At 37.5% G+C, this 21,362-nt stretch overlaps 1 protein-coding gene across 1 annotated transcript in view; it reads left to right on the forward strand.

Moving 5' to 3' along the window:
- Positions 1–21,362, forward strand: part of STT3B (STT3 oligosaccharyltransferase complex catalytic subunit B) — a 52,245-nt gene that overhangs the window by 14,413 nt on the left and 16,470 nt on the right. The window contains exons 2-6 of the mRNA XM_065666157.1: positions 9,728–9,836; positions 11,050–11,337; positions 13,234–13,299; positions 15,562–15,661; positions 20,174–20,272. Of these exons, the coding sequence (XP_065522229.1) occupies positions 9,728–9,836; positions 11,050–11,337; positions 13,234–13,299; positions 15,562–15,661; positions 20,174–20,272 (662 nt within the window). The remainder of the gene's footprint in view (positions 1–9,727; positions 9,837–11,049; positions 11,338–13,233; positions 13,300–15,561; positions 15,662–20,173; positions 20,273–21,362) is intronic.

Consider the following 21,362-nt stretch of genomic DNA (forward strand, 5'->3'; position numbering starts at 1 on the left):
AAGTTAAGCTGCATCCATCATGTTAAAAACAAGTACAGCATGAATCTGTTTCATCTGGAAGAAGCATCCTTCTTGAACATATTCTTGAATTTAGTACAAAGCCTTCAGAGTTGCAAGATACAAGGCTAATATGCCACAGAGCATCCCAATAGCACTCGCAAAGAAACAGATGCAATACTACAGGGCCTTTTGAGTTTGTGGTAGTTAATACTGTATTGAACAGAGAAGTGATGCCTCTCAAGAAGTTGGTGTTGTCAAAAGATAAGGAACCAATATTGCCAGCAGTATTGATGCCAGTCATATTGTAGTGCATACTGCAGTGAAGTATGTCCAGTAAAGAAGAAAACGAGCATTGAGGTTTCCCCTGTAGGAATTTCTGATGATTCTGTTCCTGTTTTATCATTGAACCTTCTTTGCAATTTTGACTGTCTCAAGGAAAAAAGTCATTATCACTTACTTCTTGGGTCTAAAATGTTGATAAAAGTTACGAGTGGTGGGCTTCACTGGTGAAGTATGTCTTTCTGTATTAATAAAACTAACACTTTTCTTAATAATTTGCCTTGAGACATGGAATAGTTCAAAAGCAAGACAGAAAAGTGCCATGAAAAGAAAACTAATAGTCTAAAGGCCTAATAGGAATTGCCTGCAACTGTGGGCAGATACATGCCCATTTCAGTGATGATGGGAAGCCTATTATGGCTTCATGAAGTTTATTGTGTGAAAAGTGTAAGTTGTGGTCATGGAATGCTTTAAAAGTCTTGCAGCTCTTTAGCAAGAGATGCCCTGGGCTCTCTGAGGAAGTTAAGAGTGACTGTATGCTCCCTGTAGAATTTTGTATCATTAAGCTACTGGTAGCATGCAGTTCCTGATTTCAGCACTTGCTAAGTGTGACATCTTATTGCTTGCAGTGAAAATACCATGCTAAGTGGTGGCAGTAGGAATGCTGTAATCCTTAAACATGCTGGGGACATTCTGATATTCTTAATGGTTATTCTTAATGGTTATTCTATAACCATTCTGGTATTCTTCAGGATTTCCATTGAGTATGGTTGAATGTTGGACCTGCAAAAATACGTGTCCTTTCAGTTGTGACATCCAGCTTTTGTTTGTTGTTTCGGTTTTTTTGTTGTTTGTTTTTTTATTTTTTCCTGTCTGGGCTTTCTGCTGTTCTTCACCATCAGGGATTATTCTAATGGTATTGCAAGCAAGCCGAGGTTGGCTGCTCAGCCACATTCCAGGAACAGAAACTTCTTCTTTTGACTCAGAATTTCCATCTTTTCTCAAGTTAGGTGGCTACATCGCTCTGCAGAGCTTCCTGCAGTTTTATTATGTCAGCATACTAACTATCCTTCATATAACAGAGGAGTCTTTGCCACATTTTTCTGAGCGTGTTTGTTCAGAATTATGAATCTGAAGTTGAAAGCAGGATCATGACTAATTTTGAGCCTCAGGAAACTCAGAGTGATAGTACTGCTGCCAATTCTCTTATCAAATGTTAGACTTCTGGTTGACAGTCGACTTTCAGGATGTGTATTTCTCTTTTCTGTTGGCCCTGCTTAGAACAGAACCCCTAAAGATCAGTTTGCCCTCTTTAAATATAGGGCACTCGGGAGCTTTCAGCAAATACTTGATGTTAGGTTGAGGCATATCTCAGGATACAAAGAGTAACTTACATGTCCATGTATTTTGAGATAAAATCACAAAGACTAAACTGTCAAAAATTCCATATTTAACCCCTAAAACACATCAGGAGTTTAGGGGAATTAGGAGAATATTAAACTCTGCATTAGGCACAGCTTTTATTTTTTTTTCTTTCTGGTGGGCTTGACTTAATAATCATCTTTTGGTCAACTTTAATAAGAACTGTGTAAACATGTTCTGCATCCTTTGTGAAAGACTGGGTAGAGTTAATGGGTTCATGTTTCTTGTCCAGTGAGGTGCAGAAGCTCCAGTTGAGTGTGCAAAGTGGTAACATCTGCCACATAAAACTCTGGTAGGTGATAAATCCTTTCAGGTTAGAAGAAAGGAGTGTGAGATTTTCCTGAAATAAAATGGCCTGATTGCTTCTACATTGCAGAGTTATGTCAATTTTGGCTCTGGTAAACAGAGGACCACATTCTCTCTCACTAGTTCTTACATAGGTGCAGCTCGGTGTGCTTTCTCCATGCTTGCTGTGAAGTCTGTAACACCTTAGGTTTGGGTTGTAAAGAGCCTTTCCTACTGTGTACCTCTCATAAATACTTTTGCCTACAGGTATTGCTGGTGCAAAATTCTGCTCTTTATTAGCTGAAGCTACATGCATACTTTCCAAGGTAATAAACTCAACACATGTAAGCATTTTCATGATGAGAAATACTGTTCTAGTGCATTAAATTAATTATGTGATTGATGGGGTACTGTATTTCCATTTTAAAAACCAAATGCAAAACTCGTTGTGGTAATTACTTACTTGTAGATACAAGCTTTAGAATAAGACTTCCAGGATGTTGTGCTGGTAGTAAAATATATAGGCAAGCAGGTGTTTTAGAATTTAGTATGGAGTACTGCATATACGTTTGTTTCAGTGGAAGTTGCTGAACTTTCTCATTAGATTTTCTATAAGTGTTGTGCTGAATAAATTCTTTCTTTGGATGCAAAGAATATGTCGGATATGGAGTTAATATGCAACTATCTTTTTCAAGAATCTAGACTTGCCATCTCTAATTAGATGCTGTATGGCAGAATTGATTCTGTAATCTACATTTGCATTAAAAACTGACTCCTAGAATTGCTCAGATAGCTTGTAATGTTCGCAGTTAGTTTGTATCATGTAATTTTTCCGAGTTGGCAGATGTGAAAATTTTCTGCAGCTGAAGCCTTTTAGAGCAGAGAAGCCTTTATAATTGCAGGCTTTGAAAATTTTCAACCGATGCTGTTAGTAAGGAGATACATATTCTCAGATGGCTATAAAATGCCAGCTAAAAAGTCTAGATGGTGGGGCAATAGTAGCATGAAATTTATAGGGTTTTAGACAGTCAGCATTCCGACAAGAAGCAACACTGATGTTGCTCTTTGTTGTGATGGGAGGGTCAAATGAATTCTATCACTCTCACTGTAATTTGCCTTAAATGTTGTTAAGATCTGGATGAAATAACTGCATTGCTGTGTATGTGCTCTTTTCCTGTGTGTTCTTACTTTCTAGTAGGCTTAATTTTATTTGAATGTTCATCTTAAGTAGGACTTTTGTCAAGGAAATACTAAACTTAGGAATGTCAAGCCAAAGATGTCTCCTTTATAAACACAGCAGTAATTGGTGCTGTGAAGTGCTGGAGAATTCTATAGCTCCTGGATAGAGAGAGTGATTGCTATGACTAGCATTACCTTGTGCCATCAAAAAACAGTTCATAGAGTGGAATAAAAGTCAAACCCAAGCGTGAACAGATAGTTAAGATTAAGAGTACATAATGTATAACTGAAAATTTTACAGGCTTTATTTCTCAAGTTGCTTAGTTAAGCTTTCTGAATTGATGTTGCTATAAAAAAAAAAAAAAATAGGCCTCTGCTCAGTTATTATGCTGTTGCTGCTTGTGCTCTATGCCGAAATTGAAATATGCTTTGAAAATGAGAGCCATGTCTTTATGAACTCATCTTCAGTTGTCTACTGAACTAGCTATAATATAGGTTATCTCCAGTAGGGCCACAAAATTAATGGTACCATGCATACAGCACTTTTGTGATCATTCAAGCATCTCCCCAGGGGTTCAAACTACAATATCAGCCTGATTTGGTGGTTGGGACATTGAATTCTGAAATGTGCAAAGACTTAGGATTATTTGATTCCTTTAAAGCTTAGCTTGGAAGAGGAAACGGTTCAAACTACAGACCTGACAGAAAGAGGCAAGGAGAACAGCAGGGCATCACTTTTCCTCCTAGAACATCAGCTAAAATAAGAAAGGTCAACACTTACTGGTGTTAGTCAGGTCCTTAAGAGCTCTTCTCTGATGAATTTTACCAAGCCTATCTTTTTCACAACATGGACTGAGAACTTGAATATTCATCAGAGTCCTTGAAGCTAAGTTCTTAATTGAGCAAGTGCTTCACATAATCTTTTCTTTATTCTTCTCAGGTTTGTCTCAAAATTACCTGCATCAAAGGGATGAGGGAGGATAAGAGGGAATCTTGGGAGATGGATGAACAGTTCCCATACCTCAGGATCAGATGGGTGTGAGAACTGAGGGTGGGAGAAAGATCCTTTCCTTCAGTCTGGTCCTTCTGCATAGTGCTGCGTTCTGTTCAGTCACTGTAACCAGTAGCATACCCCAGTTCCTGTGTCTGTTAGGCCAGTCAGAAACAGGGTTGGATAAAAACCCCTAAATACTACCTATGTTTGCTGCCACTAGAGATGGAAGAAGTGGAGAAAGCAGTGACACCCAAACCTGTAATGCAACCCCTACCCAGCGCTCGGTGTTCCTGTCTCCATTCTGATTCTTCCCTCAGTTGCAGCCCCTAAATCCCCAGGTTGTGGGTATTGGCAGAGGTGTCACTTTCTCTAATATTTCCCGGGGCTGTTTTATGCCCCTGTGAAGCCTATAGGTAGTTGCAGATGCTGCGACAGTAGCCATAGATAGAAAGTTTTGCGACTATGGTTTGCGATACTCACTGTTCATTAGTGCCTCTCTCCATTCTGGCCTAAAGGGAAACAGTTTTACAAGGCTCAGGCTTGTCCCCAAAGGATTAGAGTGCTATGAAGTGGGCAGGCAGTACCAGAGCATAATACTGGCATCATAGGATAGCTAGACCATACTGCTCTCTGGTGCAATGTTGCTGCCACTTTCCTGGTGCATGAAGCTGGTTTCGATATGCAGCACTGCTCGTCAAGCTTCTCCTTATGTATACATATATTTATATTTACATTTTAACATATTTGTGTTTGCAGGTTACCTAGTGAGGGATGAAGTGAGTTGGTTTTTTGGGGTTTTGTTTTGGTTTTTTTCTAAAGTCAAAGTGAGGTCTGTAGCTAAGTTTATAAATACCTTTTTCTTAGGTTTCTATGATCAGAAGGTTATTTTCTGTTCTCACCTATAGCTCTCACAGTGAAAAAAATTAATGTACCTGTAGTATTACTAGTAATTTCTGCTGTAAAGATGTGCCCAGCTGTCTCTGCATGCTTTCATTTGAGGCAAAAGAATCAATCACGTTTTGAAGGAATGGGTTAATAAATTTATATCTGCCTGTGTTATCTATCTCTATTTGTATCTGTATGTATTAGGAGAGATTAAATTCTTACCTATTAAGTGATAGAAAAAGAATGCTGTTACATTGCATTTCAATTTGGAGTGGGAATTCATTTGTATTAAAGACTTAATGGGATCCTACCAAAACACAAGACAGTTGTTCACATCCTTCTGAAGCTACTTATGAAGCTTTATTAGTTCAAAACACAAAGAGAATCTCAATATGTATTTTTGGATATTTAATTTGTTTAATGTATCTTTCAATGCTCTAAAAGTAAGCATTAGTCATAGAATCATAGAATAGTTAGGGTTGGAAAGGACCTCAAGATCATTTAGTTCCAACCTCCCTGCCATGGGCAGGGACACCTCACACTAAACCATCCCACACAAGGCTTCATCCAACCTGGCCTTGAACACCGCCAGGGATGGAGCACTCACAACCTCCCTGGGCAACTGATTCCAGTGTCTCACCACCCTAACAGGAAAGAACTTCCTCCTTATATCCAATCTAAACTTCCCCTGTTTAAGTTTTAACCCCTTACCCCTTGTCCTATCACTACAGTCCCTGACGAAGAGTCCCTCCCCAGCATCCCTATAGGCCCCCTTCAGATACTGGAAGGCTGCTATTAGGTCCCCACGCAGCCTTCTCTTCTCCAGGCTAAACAGCCCCAACTTCCTCAACCTGTCTTCATACAGGAGGTGCTCCAGTCCCCTGATCATCCTCGTGGCCCTTCCTCTGCACTTGTTCCAGCAGTTCCATGTCCTTTTTATGTTGAGGACACCAGAACTGCACACAATACTCCAGGTGAGGTCTCACAAGAGCAGAGTAGAGGGGCAGGATCACCTCTTTTGACCTGCTGGTCACGCTCCTTTTGATGCAGCCCAGGATACAGTTGGCTTTCTGGGCTGTGAGCGCACACTGCTGGCTCATGTTCATTTTCTCATCGACCAGCACCCCAAGTCCTTCTCTGCAGGGCTGCTCTGAACCTCTTCTTTGCCCAGTCTGTAGCTGTGCCTGGGATTGCTCCGACCCAGGTGTAGGACCCTGCACTTGTCGTGGTTGAACTTCATAAGGCTGGAATCAGCCCACCTGACAAGCGTGTCAAGGTCCCTCTGAATGGCATCCCTTCCCTCCAGCATATCAACCGGACCACACAGCTTGGTGTGATCGGCAAACTTGCTGAGGGCGCACTCAATCCCACTGTCCATGTCAGCAACAAAGATGTTAAACAAGACCGGTCCCAACACCGATCCCTGAGGGACACCACTCGTTACCGGTCTCCAGCCGGACATTGTGCCATTGACCGCAACTCTTTGTGTGCGGCCATCCAGCCAGTTCTTTATCCACGGAGTGGTCCATCCATCAAATTGATGTCTCTCCAATTTAGAGAGAAGGATGTGGTGTGGGGCAGTGTCAAACACTTTGCACAAGTCCAGGTAGATGACATCAACTGCTCTACCCCTGTCCATCAGTTCTGTGGCCCCATCATAGAAGGCCACCAAATTGGTCAGGCAGGATTTCCCCTTAGTGAAGCCATGCTGGCTGTCACCAAGCACCTTGTTGTTTTTCATGTGGCTTAGCATGCTGTCCAGGAGAATGTGCTCCAAGATTTTACCAGGCACAGAGGTGAGACTGACTGGTCTGTAATTCCCCGGGTCTTCCATTTTCCCCTTCTTGAAAATGGGGGTTATATTTCCCTTTTTCCAGTCATCAGGAACTTCACCTGCCTGCCATGATTTTTCAAATACAATGGCCATTGGCTTAGCAACTTCATTCACCAGCTCCTTCAGGACCCGCGGATGCATTCCATCAGGTCCCATGGACTTGTGCGCGTTCAGATTTTGAAGATGGTCTCGAACCAGATCCTCTCCTACAGTGGGCCCAAGGTCTTCATTCTCACAGTCCCTGCATCTACCTTCTAAGAACTGGGTGGTGCAGTCAGAGCCTTTGCCAGTGAAGACCGAGGCAAAGAAGTCATTCAGAACCTCAGCCTTCTCCAAATCCTGTGTAGCCAATTCTCCCGAAAGCTTCCTCAGGGGGCCTGTTTTGTCCCTAGTCTGTTTTTTGTTTGCTACGTACCTGCAGAATCCTTTCCTATTGTCCTTAACATCGCTGGCTAGGTTTAATTCTAACTGGGCCTTAGCGTTCATAACCCGGTCCCTAAGTTCTTGGACAACATCCCTGTATTCTACCCAGGCCGCCTGTCCTTGCTTCCATTTTTTATAAGCCTCTTTTTTCCTTTGAATTTTCCTCAGCAGCTCCTTATCCATCCAAGGAGGTCTCCTGGCCCTTTTGCCGCACTTCCTTCTAGTTGGGATGCAGCACTCCTGAGCTTGTAGCAGGTGATCCTTGAATATCAACCAAGAGTCTTGGGCCCCCCTGCCCTCCAGGGCTATATTCCATGGAACCTTAGTAAGCAGACTCCTGAAGAGGCCAGAGTCTGCTCTCTTGAAGTCCAGGGCAGTGAGCTTGCTACACGCTCTTCTCACTGTCCTGGGGATCTCAAATTCGACCGTCTCGTGATCACTGCATCCAAGGCTGCCCTGGAGTACCACATTCTCAACAAGCCCTTCCATGTTGGTGAGCACAAGGTCATGCATGGCACCTCTCCTTGTCGGCTCCTCTGTTACTTGCAGAAGGAAGTTGTCTTCCACACAAAATCATACTCTTCTTTGAAGAAAGAGTCATACTCTTTCTTGTAGCCTCTGTGAGTTTGAGTCGTGATTTAAAAAGTTGAAAGTAATTCATGGAGGTAAGAATCTTTCTTGTTTCCTTTTTAAAGTTCTAGGATAACAACATCGATTTGGTTTTCAGTGCAGTCCAGGTCTGTTCCGTAGCTGGCTGTATTGTATGTGTCCTGTGCAACATGGTACTCCTGCTTTGTCTCATACCATCCTGCAGGCACTTGACGCTGAACAAATTAACACTAGACCTTGCTATATTAAGATAAGAGGCTAATTTTACAGGTACAGCATTTCATAAATCACATTATAGTTGTCAGTTCAGAACTGGAGAATTAATTTTTAGAAATTTAGTCAAATGGGAATAGTCGCAGGCTTATTAGAAACCAGTGTCACATTGCTGCTTGCTACAAAGATTTCTAGGTCAGAATGACTGATGTTTGTGTGAATTTTTTATATAAATATGGCTAATTACTTTTGAAAGTCCACAATTTGATCAGTTACTGTATCCTATATAACTGCTTTTTTAACATGTAAAAGAGTGTTTCTGAAAACACTGCACTTTTTTTATTTACTTAATGTCAGTTGACTGATGCTGTGATAGTTTAGTCAGTGGAAGCATACAAGTTTGCTGACATCTGGACTTGAATTTCAATTCTTTTTGTTCTTTCACTGACTAGATGAAGAAAACTGTTCATTACCTCTGTGTGGTTGTACTTCAGATACAACACTTGTAATAATTAAACAAGGAACTTGATGTCTCTCAATCTGAAATTACATCAGCTTTATTCTGTTGAAATAAATTAGTTCAAAGTAAACCTGTGATATTTTGGGAATCCTAGGTATACAGAAGTAGTTGATGTACTTTCAAAATTTGTGCCGGAAGTGATGCGTGTTACTGATATAGTTGGGTACTTTCATAAAATAGACGAAAAAACACATGATATTCTCGGGTCTTGAATACTAACTGTATTCAGAAGTCTTTCATGGTGGTTTGTTCATCTAATCTGTTGGCTGTTACAGTATTCCATTTAGTCATCTGCACTTCTACTTAACTAATGTATATAATCTTTAATACTTCTTTCATGATTTGCACATTGTTACCTAAATTCAAATTAGAATATCTATTAGAAGGGTTGGGTTTGTGGATCTTGCTTCTTTCAGAAGTGGTATCTAACCAAACTTTTCTAAACCTAAACTTTCGTCACCAAACTTCGCAGTATTATACCTGTAGCCTTGTTAGTTTGGCTTTTAAATGATCGTGAAAGAGTTGTAGTTTGGGGTAACACACACTGCAGTTCTTACAGCAGTCTCATACCTAATCTGAAGAATTAATGGACTTTGTAATAGTTAGGTTTTGCTACCTGAAGTTCGAGAAGTTGGAAAAACTTCATTCCATGAAAGTGGAAGATTAATGCCTTGATGACAATCCATCCATATTTTTTAATGGTATATGGGCAATGTGGAAGACTGAAGTTATGCATGGGAGGGCTTTTTTTCTACAAGGAATTTTCTGCAGCAGAGTATGTACAAACTTTGAAGATGAGCACATAGATTTTGCATTGTGAAGAGTATTGTTGATTGAAAGAAAGGAATATGTAGTAGCCACTGGCTGTAGAAATGAAGAAGGTATAGTGGTTAGTAACTGAAAGCTTAGTAATTTACTTTAAAACTCTGTAGATGGCTGTTGTACTTATATACTAAATGAGATGCTGAAGTTTTATTCTTTTTCTAGGTCTTAGAAAACAGATGACTTAAGTTATGCTTAAAATTTAGGTTCTTGACCTTTATCTCCCCCACACACACACACCCCTTTTCTCATTTCTTTCTAGGTTTAACTATAGATCAACACATCATCTTGCGTCCCATGGGTTTTATGAATTTTTAAATTGGTTTGATGAAAGAGCATGGTATCCATTGGGAAGAATAGTAGGTGGAACTGTAAGTATTGTAATAATAACTATAATAACTTAAAGATGACTTTGCACTTAGTTTTGGGAACTTCCAGTACAAATTTGACATTGATAAAGGAAGAATATTAATAAAATATGCTTTTGATTTTCAAATTGCTTATTAACACTAATAACCCAGCTACCTGTTAACTTAATGTGTGAATGTGCATTAAAACTTGTTAGTTATAGTACATACCATTTAAATACATATAAGAAGTTTTTGTAACAATATAGGTCATTGTTTTGGTATCTTAGAGATACTCAAGACTCTTTCTGTGTAACATATATATGTTTTTTTTCCATACTTGTCTTGTATGAAGTAAAAACCCTTAGGAAATAGAATTGAAATGTTGATTGCATGTATTATTTTGCAAGTCACATGGAGTATTATGTTTTAATAGTTTATGTTGAATAGCAGCTCTCAAGGATATATGCACGAGAACATTCTGTCTGTTAATTTAATTTAGTACAACTCCCTTCTTAGCTTTTGAAAAAACTGAGGCAGATATATGCAGGGGAACATTCTGTCATCTGTTAATTTAATTCAGTACAACACCCTTCCTAGCTTTTGAAAGAAACTAAGGCAGGTGAAGTACATACTAACTTTTCTAGTACACATTGATTTTTCTAATGTTGATAACTATGGGAGGGTAGAGTTTCTGTTAAGAATATTTTTAAGTTCTCTGGTATTCTATGATGGGTTCAGTAGATTTGTTTAAGTCTACCTTTCTTGGAGAACATCTTAATTCAGTTTTATAGGACTCTATAATAATCCTTCATATCCAAAGTTGTCTATTAATGTTTTGCAAATATGTAATACTCAACTGACTGTCAGCTTTTCAGCTTGTTGATAAGAAATCCTGTTGATGCACATCATCTTTCTCCATTGATAACATGAGGTGAAAGAACGGCATGGTATATTTATGAGGAAAACAGATAAGGCTGGGAAATGTTGGGTTTCTTCTTGTTGTCTTAGGGTTTGGGGGTTTGTTTTTTACTTAAAGCCTTTTAGCTGGCTTGGAATTCTCCTGCAGACTTAAACTTCTTCTTCTACACCTTAACGACAATTTTTTCTCATTATATGATAAATGTCAGGCAAGAGAGGATGTTATCTGTATGCTGCTATATACCTACCATGATAGTTTTCCACAATACCTTAGTGGGTTTTGATGTTCTATTTTTGTTTTTTCTTCTCCATTCAGGTATACCCAGGACTGATGGTGACAGCTGGCCTTATACATTGGATTTTAAATATGCTTAATGTGACAGTCCATATAAGAGATGTGTGTGTATTCTTAGCACCAGTTTTTAGCGGCCTTACAGCTATTTCTACTTTCCTGCTCACCAGAGAACTGTGGAACCAGGGAGCAGGGCTTTTAGCTGCCTGTTTTATTGCCATAGTTCCAGGTTACATATCCCGATCAGTAGCAGGATCGTTTGACAATGAAGGCATAGCTATTTTTGCATTGCAGTTCACGTACTATTTATGGGTAAGTAATTGCTGACTCTTTTGCTTTGGAAAGGTTTTTTGGTTCCTCCTCCAACCAAATGACTGATTTTACTTAGAATCCATTGAATTATTTTCCTCCTTCTCATCCCTCTTCCCCTTAGCTCTTGATCAGGCAAGTACTGAGAAGTCACATGATCTGAACCACTCCATAATCATGCTCTTTAGTTTGCTACGTAAAAGTAGTGTTCAGCTGAAGTATGTGTGTCCTATAGTAGTAGTAATCATAATAATGATGATAAGTATAAATTTAAAACAAACAGAATGGTTGCTTCTGTTTTTCAGTTTGGAGGTATTAGCATCGCATGAACATCAAACTTCACCTCCTTATTTAGCTGGTGAAAAGTTGTAAACTCTGAATATGAAACACTTAGAATTGTCTTCTGAAGAAGCTTTTGACTATATAGAGGGTCTGTGCTTTGACTTAAGCATCCAAGTTAAATACCCCAAGCTGTCCAGAGCAAGATACCAATATTGCTTGCATGCTTAAAAAGGAAATAATTAAAATTGTCTGATGTCTTTTAATTAGCTGGCTTGCTAGTGCAACTTGTCAGTAACTCCTTAGTCTGTATGTAGAATTGCATCTGTAATGCAGTTTTGTATGAAGGAGTTCAAGCAAGCTGTAGCTTTTCTGGACTCTTGCATCTATTTTGGAAATATCACAGATAATATAACTATATTGTTAACTCAGCATAGACACTGTATGATACTTGTGCATTGCTTGAATGCATATACTTTTCTTTGAGTGTCTCCATATATGTACATGGTCATAACAGCTTTTCCCATGATTTTCTCAAGAGTTCCACTTTTCATAAGTGGATGCATACTCAGCAGTTTTATTTTAGCTTTAGAGTATTCAAATTTGGGACATTTTTGGTAGGAATGTAATGGAAGGGAATTCAAGTTTTTAATGATTGGCGTTAATGCAGGATTTTAATATCTGAACTTAGAATAAACTGCAGCTGCAAAGTTGTACTGTGTTTGATAACAATAATAAGAATTGATCTTTGTTGCTTTAAAACAACTGACATCGTAGAGGTTGTCTGTTCTTACGGAACTCATTTAATTAAACTACATAGTGTAGTAATGTTTGCATGGTCTCTTGTGTTATGTGTGAATCAAATATAGATTAATTTTTTACAGTGAGGGTGGTAAAATACTGGAACAGGTTGCCCAGAGAGGTGGTGGATGTGCCGTTCCTGGAGACATTCAAGGCCAGGCTGGATGTGGTTCTGGGCAACCTAATCTAGATGAAGATGTCCCTGCTCATTGCATGGGGGGGAAGACTAACTGACCTTTGAAGGTCCCCAACTATTCTATTATTACTTCCTAGCTTTATTTAATGTTGAGTTTTAATTCCTATTTTCCTACACCACAGTCACCACAATCAGTTTTGGACAAAATCATATTCCTGGGCCAACTCATGGGTCCTGCTCAAGCTTTAGTAGTGTCTGAATGCTCTCATTAACCTTAAGTGAGTTTTTCAAAATTCCAGAATAGCTCTTCTATCTATAATTACAGAGGTGGGTCTGATGCAGTTAAAGTAAGGCATGCATAGTCTACACTGACAAAGTGGTATGATGTATCAGAGAAAGTAGCACAGAGGTGTTGCACCTACTTTTTTATCTCAGATTATGAAGTAGAGAGTTGTTGCATTGCATCCTGCCTCTGCTTTAACTAAGAGAGATAGGTATAAGCTGTTCTAGTTGTGAATGAATTGCTCTTGTGGTTTGTTTTTATGGACATCAGTTTAGAAGCATACAAATATGACTTCATATGTGCCAAAGTTCTCTTGACATTTTTTTTTTTTTTTTAATTTTTTTTTCTAATATTCTCCAGTATTTGATTATCATTCATAAATACTTGGCTATTTTTTAAGGTGAAGTCTGTGAAAACTGGGTCGGTCTTTTGGACAATCTGCTGCTGCCTATCCTACTTTTACATGGTAAGCCTTTTTTATATATTTGTAACAGCTAAACTGTTTGAGTAGGGCTTACATAATCCATCTGCTAATAAAGAACAGGAGAAGGAGATTTTAGTCTTTGTTGGAGCCATAATAGAAAATTGTTGGTTCATATATATAAATATATGAGTAGTCTCAGTGATTAGATGATAGAACTTTATTGCTTACCTATGTAATTCCTGGTGGTAGCTTTCCATATATTGTATTTCCCTTTGGGAAAGAGTTTTGTTAAGATGCCATTCCACACATTCTGCTTAGGTAAATTTTTAGGACAAAGCATAATTGTGTTTTGTTAGATAGTATTCACTTGTCTTTTTCTGATTGAATTAGTTATGTTTTCAGTTTAAGTTGAAAATCAAATCACAGTTTTGAGATAGTAAGAGTCAGTCCTTGCATGAGGGGTTTTGGGAACAGCTCCTTGAAAGAGGAACAGATATTGCATGGACTGGCAGAAATTTTTCTTGATAACTAAATCTGCTTAAAATATATATGTAAGTCATTGTGGTAACTTGACTCACAGCACTGCACTGTATTCCATAAGGAGAAGGCTTTTTTCCCTTGCATTTTTATTTTTAGCTTTTTTTTTTACTTCAGCAGCTTCTGCTTCAGATAGCCTTTTTTTGCTAAGGAGGTAAAATAAAACAAAGCTTTACACTGAAGCAATGCTTGTAGGAGTAATAGCATGTTTCCACCTTTTTTTTTTCGCCAATCTATGAAGATATCTCTTTTTTTTTAAAGTCTAAAAGTATATTTTCAGTTCAGTATACTCTTCAGTGCTTAGATTTGATTTAATATTTTGATAAAGATAGAGGTGCATGTCTCTGGTCCATAAGAACTGCATGCTATCTGCTTCATTCAGGCCTTTCTCTAAATAGGACAGTGTCCTCATTGGACTTCTGTTCTTATTCTAGTCTGTCTTACCTGTCTTCATATAATATTTTCTCCCATTAAATTTGCCTGTGTACACCATGACACTTCATGCTAGTAACACAACAATGTATGTCATGATAATCTGAAACGAGTTTCTAGAAAACTTAGACAAATTCTATTCTATTTGCTTCACATTGTCTGATCAGGTTACCCCAAATTTTGAAACACTGGGTTTTATAGTATTAGAATAAAAGAAAAAAAACACAGTTGTAATTGGCCTCATCCTTACTTTAGAAACTGTTCTATGGAACATAGTAATTGGATTTCTTTTTGGATTCTGGGGCTTTAAAAATATCAACATGAGTCTAAGTCCTGAAGTACAGCTGAAGTGAAAACCACATTAGCTACTGCATTCTAAGAATGAAGACCTATGGTAAGCATGGTGCATACAGGATAAGTCTATAGACTGTAGTTTGACAAGAGGATGTGTTAAAATGGTGATTGTCTAGTCAACATTAGCCCTTTTAAATATATTAGAAATTTAGATAACACATGGTAATAGTAGCTCATTAAATCTTTATCTAAACCAGCAATCAGTGATATATTGTTAACATTGTAGTATTTCAGTTCTAAGTACATCATACTAGGGCTTCTCAAGTGCTGCTGTTGCTGCAGGTTCACCATATCCATCATACTGTTGTACGCCATTCCACAGTACCCAGCCCTGCTTCCTTGTGCATCTACCCTTTTCTTTCCTTACACTTCAACATGCATTGACTCCTTTGCTCCAGTAGTTCTGCTCCCAGAGGTGTGCCTTGCTCTCTTTCTCTTCTCTGGCTGGAGATACTGTTCCCTATCACCAGCAAAAAGTGCGGAGCATGGTGCTAACTTTGTATGTCAAAGGAAAATCTTGGATCCTCCATGGGAGTCATACCACTGTCTTGTGTTGCAGACTTCACCATGGGGAAAACCCCCAGCATCACATTCTTGTTTGCCAGCATGACCAGATTAGGTTGGGAGGAGGAGGAGATACAGGAAGGATAGCCTTGAAAATTCATCAACCCATTTCAGAAGTCTTTGCTATGTGGGGTGTTTGTTTGTGGATGGGGTGGGGGGGAAGGGGGAGTTTGTTGGTTTATTTGTTGGGTTTTGGGGTGGGGTTTTTTGTTGGTTTTTTGTTTGTTTGGGGTTTTTTTCTTTCTTTCTTAATACATATTAAGAATGATCCTGGAGTTGCTACTGGTAGTTCTGACTGGTTGTCTAGATGGAGTTTGTGTTTTCTTGTTAGAACATTAAGGTATATAAATCCAATATTGGCTACCCTAAGAATATGCAGATATTGTCAGATCTAATTTTCCATTCCATTTCTTGTAGGTCTCTGCATGGGGTGGTTATGTTTTCATCATCAACCTTATTCCACTGCATGTATTTGTTCTGTTGCTGATGCAGAGATACAGCAGGAGGGTCTACATCGGTAAGTTTTGTTCACTGAACTGCCCTTCTCAAATACTTATGAGATATGAAATTAATTATACTGAAGAGTTTTGTGTCAAGTGGGAATTAAGGAATTGCACATCAGGTTGCATTTTATTAATTTGATTACTGGTTGTAGTCAGTTATTCTCTACAATGTGGAAACAAGGAGTTAGGAAGTATACTTCCAAAATTTCATATATGTAGCTGCTAATTGATTTTTCTGCTTTTTAGTGCACTAAGAACAAAGTTAATTGGATAGTTTGATATTTGTAGAATCCTTCTAACGTATATCATATTTATTATGCATGTGTCCATAACAATGTTTCATATTTTTGCCTTTTCTACTATGTTAAACAGTCGTTACTTTTAACAAGTTGTGCAGCAGAAATGATGCAAACATATAGTATATTGTGACGTATATGAGAAAAGACATAGGGAATTTTAAGCAGCCATGTATGTTTTATGTAACCTAGACTAGTACTATAGGAGTATCCACTGCATGTGAATCCTCAAGATTTTATTGGGCTAACGGGTCAGCTTAGGGTTTCTTAGGAGACTAACTTTTTAATTGATATGCCTGACATTTAAAAGTCTCTGTTTTTGCAGAGCCTTTGGCAGTTAAATCAGTTGGGCGTAGTGTAGTTGTGTGAATGAAATAATAAGCAATTCAGGTGTTCAAAGGTTTGTAAGTTAGCTAGAAGATTTTTGATTGCCTAATGTGAAATCTTTCCAATAGATACTTTGTGAACATAATATGAATTCAAGTGTAGTATCACAGAGCATTTCATATTTGTAAATGTTTTTATTGCCCATTTTAATGCTGCTTTATCTTTGTATTCTTAATTATGTTAATGCTTTTTTTAATGCTTGCTAGAGAAATTACTATGTTTACGTATATATTGAATCGATATACTATAATAATTACTCAATTTACTCAGTTTTGTTTTTTTTGTTACCTAAACTATAAATATTTCTTTCATGTTTCTTTGTTAAGCTATTTATGTAATTCAGAAATGGAAATTCTTTTTTTTTAAAGGGGGGGGGAGGGGCAGAAGTTCTAATCCATCTTTAATTTTTTTATGTTAGTATTAGTTCTTCATTGACCACTTCCTCATAACTTAAGCTGAAAATGATTTATCTTGCTTTTAAAATCATTAAATATTTTCATTGTCCAGTATCTATGATTTAGGCAAGAGAAAATTAAATCTACTAATTATAAATTCCTGAAGCAAAGTGGTAAACAAACAATAAAGAATAAGTACTCTTGCTTTTTCAGCTTTTAATGAACTAGTCTTTGAGCTCATCTGGGGAAAATAGTACTGCAGGTTCACAAGAATTAAAGGTTTTGGCAGAGGTTTGTTTTGCAAATAGCTACAGTGTTTTGAGATGTTACTGCCATTCAGCTGTGAGGGAGATGTACTTTAGCAGAGTTGTCAGAATGAAAATGTGGTTGTTGCTCTGCTGTTTCATTGCAACTGCTGGCATAACTTAAGCTTTCATGAGAAGCCTTACCCAGAGACATCTGTACATCTCACGTTTGTATATAGTTTCTGGATTTGTTTAACAGGATATTTTTGTAAAACAGGCAGGAATGTTCAGTCATTTCGGAGATGAAATTCAAGTGTGCTTGACTTCCAGACTATTCAAACAGAGAGAATAGTTTACAAAAGCTCATAGAAATAGGGAGAATAAAGATGGTTTTGGAGTTCCTATGATAATGCAATTTCAAATGTGCCTGCAGCAGTCTCACAATTCTTAAACTACAAATGTGCAGCATAAACTTTTGTAAACTACTGTCAGCTGACAGCAGCTAGTAAAATCTGCAACCGTGTTACTATCACCAAGAATTTGGGAGGTTTTAATGTCTTATCAGTGCTCAATTTTATTTTAAGCTAGCATGAGCCTAACTTTTCTAACAGATGAATGTTTAATCTAACATAATAACATAAATGTAGAGAACAATATTTTGCAGCACCAAGTTTTTAAAAATAGTGGTGGTTCCCTGGACTATTTTTCACATGGGTGTTCATACACCAAAAGGGAGGTTGAAGTGACATGATCTGATATGTCTGGCAGTGTAATTCACAATCATTTAATGTGTAAAAAATTATGAAAATGTAAAGTTTTTCCCAATTTTAAAATATTTTATGACTTGCAGGCAGGTTAATTTATCAGCCAGGTAGCTTCAGACCCACTTGGCATCAAAGGTGATCATGCCACCTACATTTGAAAGCTTAGCCTGTGCTTTTTGTTTGTTTGTCTGTCTTGACAATGGTCAGTATCTTTCATTCAGATATTACTAGCGTAATAATTCAGAACAAATCCTTATAATTCCAATGTATTAGCAGCACTTGTATAGGAAAATAACCTCTTTGTTCAGATACAGGAACGATCAATACTGTTTTCTATTATTGTTTTTAGAGTTTCTCATGCAGTTTATCATATGTTTAAAAAATAAATGGTTTTACATTTGGAAAGGTACAGATATAGATTTCAGTCATGCTTGAAAGATTGAGAGATTTGGTAATTTCACTTCAACTTGATTTTTTTTCCTCTACATTTTTTTTAAGTTCTGTATACTTTCTGAACATTTAACAACCAAACACTTAAGGATCTTCCAGAATTAAAAACTGAATTTCAGTAATTCCTAGTTCTGTGTCTTGGATTTAATCATTTAAATAATGAGCAGGGATACATTTATATCAGCTACTTCAGTTCTAAAATTTAAGATCGTGAGTGTTTATTTCTGATGATTGCAATCCGTTAATTGAAAGTATGCAGTAAAGTATGTGATCGTACTCTCTGGAGAAGTTTTTCAGTTGGTTCTTCCTGTATTTACACAGTGTACAGCAACTAAAATTGTCTGTGAAATGAGTTTATCCACAAAAGGTCAGAATGTTTTTGTTCCTGACCTAGTGCAAGTTATATCCATGGGAGCAGCTTGCAGAAATCAAAACTAACTTCTTGGTTTTCAAAGACTGTACAACCAGTAGAACGTGAAGAAACATAGAAAATTTATGATGGTGTATCACCCTGATGTATCGAAGTTCCTAGAAAAAAAATGTTGCTGTGTAAATTGCCATTTTTTTCCATACCAGGCAGACAAATGTGATAGCTGTTTGAAGGAAGTGGGAGTAAGGGAAGGGGGGACACAGGGAAAGTGGTCATAGAAAATATAACAGTTGCAGGACCAGGCTTAAAAATGGTTATTTATTAGCAAATGTGAAATGTAGTGATTTATGCCAATCATTGAACTTCCACAGGATGGCAGTGTTGTAACATTTTCATCGTAGAGTAAATGATTTATGTTGTAATTAATTCTTCAAAAAACGAGCTTCCTACAGTAAAAATGTATTTCAGTGACATAAGAGAGCATATATCAGTAGCTAGGCCAAGTAATGCAATATAGGTGCTTGAAAGAATACACCAGAGAAGACAAGAAGTATCATTACAGTCACTCCTATGACTTTTGGAAATTGTACAGTACCCTGGGAGCATAATCCCCCAGAGACACCATACAGGTGGTATGGAAACAATGCCACTGGTAAATGGTGCACTCCCCAAACCTGTTCTCGTGGAGGTTAGCAAAGGATTGTATGAGAGCAGGAATCTCTCAATAGGATCAAGGCCATAACAAAGACAATGGTTTACAATTTGTAGGAGCATTTAAAAATCTGGGAGGTGGACATTTACCATTTGCTACTGAAAGAACAAAACTTCATTTGGACTTTTAAGGTGGATGGTTACTTTAAATGTAATCAGACTCATGGCTGTTCAGAGCTGGCATTCCTCTCTTCTCTCTTCTTCCTCCTGGAATACTGAGGACCAAAACCCTGTCAAAATAAAGTATATGAATCTTAGTGCATGCATAATAATAATTAATGATATTAATATTAATATTAATAATGTTCTTGTTCTCTACTTTTTGGAGGGTTATGCATCTCCATGGTTGATATAAATCCATTAATAAGTGTGCTTAGTATTAATTTTTAATTCTACTGCTTTTCAGTTTCTTGGCATACATTTGCTTTCATATTGAAAAAAGAACAAGTATACCTCCTTGCGTTTTCTAAATAGGTATGGACTCTTAAGAGGTTTTGCTTCTTTGAGTTCTCCTCATATAAAAGGTTTCTTTAGTTACTTATTATCTGAGAGCTCTTTCCCATCCATGATCCTCGAAAACAAGATAGGAAGAGAAAACTACTTCCAAGCTTGAACATCTTAGGTAGATGATTTGTTTCCCTCGGAGGAGACAAAACAGTGGAATTAGGAGCAATACTTTACTGCTTCCTCTGAAATTGCGTGCAGTAGACAGGTTTCTTCTAGTCAAAGGAGAAAACAAGGAATTAGCATGGCTGACGTATTTAGAATTATGCTATTCTGTTTTTCAGCATTACTGAAGTTGGTGGGAGGATGGACTCTACTATGAAACCAATGCATTTTAAAACATATGGATTCATTTTCTTCCCACCTTTCTCTTCCTCCCTTCCCCACACTGTTTTTTTTCCTAGCATATAGCACTTTCTACATTGTGGGGTTAATATTATCGATGCAGATACCTTTTGTGGGATTCCAGCCAATTAGAACAAGTGAACACATGGCAGCTGCAGGTAAGAAAATTCAGTGCCTGCTTCCAAACAGCCTGCTTAGCACAAGAAAACCTCAAAACCACAAAACCATGCGGCTTTGTTTCTTTGTATTAGAAAGAACACATACTAGCAAACCAAACTGTTAAAAAGAGGTACAATTTAGTGTCTGTAAGGAAGTTTTCTTTCCAATTGTCACATTATCTTTCTTTGTGTGAGTTAATGGAAGTAAAATGCCTCTGTAATGCAGGATCAGTTACACATTCTGACAAGCACTTACTTTACACGTGGCTAATCTCTGCTGTTTTGCAATATAATATTGCCTTCAAGCACTGGAAAGCATTCCTGGTTGGGAAACACAGCTTTTACTGAGCAATTTGGGTTTAGAGTTTATAGCTTTTGTATTTTTTCAAAGTAGGTTAAATACAAATGACTTCAGTTACTAATCAGGAGACTGATTTTTAAATAACTAATTTCAAACTTGATTTTTTTTTTATTTTTTACTTCTTTAAGGCTATTTTGCAATAGTTGTTAATAGACATCCTGATTTCTTGACAGCAGTAACCTCTGCTGAGACTGATAGTTTTATGTTTAACTGCATACATTGTGTGTTATAGTTGAGTTTGTTAGATTCTCTGGGGGTTTTATGTGTAGTCACTTACCAAAATGTATTTGGGACAGCAATTGGAATATCACTAAAATTTAGCAAAAAAATATTTGTAAAAATGGAGATTTCCCCCCGCCCCCCTAGCAATCTGAATATAATGGAAAAAGTAAAGCTTATCAAACTATTTTTTGCATCATTTATTTAGTGAATAGAGTTGGTGTTTTTGTCTAGGAGTTCAGAACTAGTGAATTTCAACATTGTATACCTCAAATTTGTTGTTAAATTGAAGAAACACCATACACTTGAGTTCTGTTTTCTTTCTTCTGCCACCTACCCCTATTTAATTTGGGAACAAAGAGGTGGTGGGTATTGGAGCTCTTGACATAACAAGCAAAGTATGTTTTGGATAGTATTTTTTCTCATTGCAAGTTTCTGTCATTGCAAGAAAGTTCATTTTCAGAAAGTGATATTATACTAGTTTTTAGATTTGAGGGTGTACTTTAAGTT

This window comes from Lathamus discolor, chromosome 2, assembly GCF_037157495.1.
Source record: "Lathamus discolor isolate bLatDis1 chromosome 2, bLatDis1.hap1, whole genome shotgun sequence".
In the NCBI taxonomy this organism is placed as follows: Eukaryota; Metazoa; Chordata; class Aves; order Psittaciformes; family Psittacidae; genus Lathamus; species Lathamus discolor.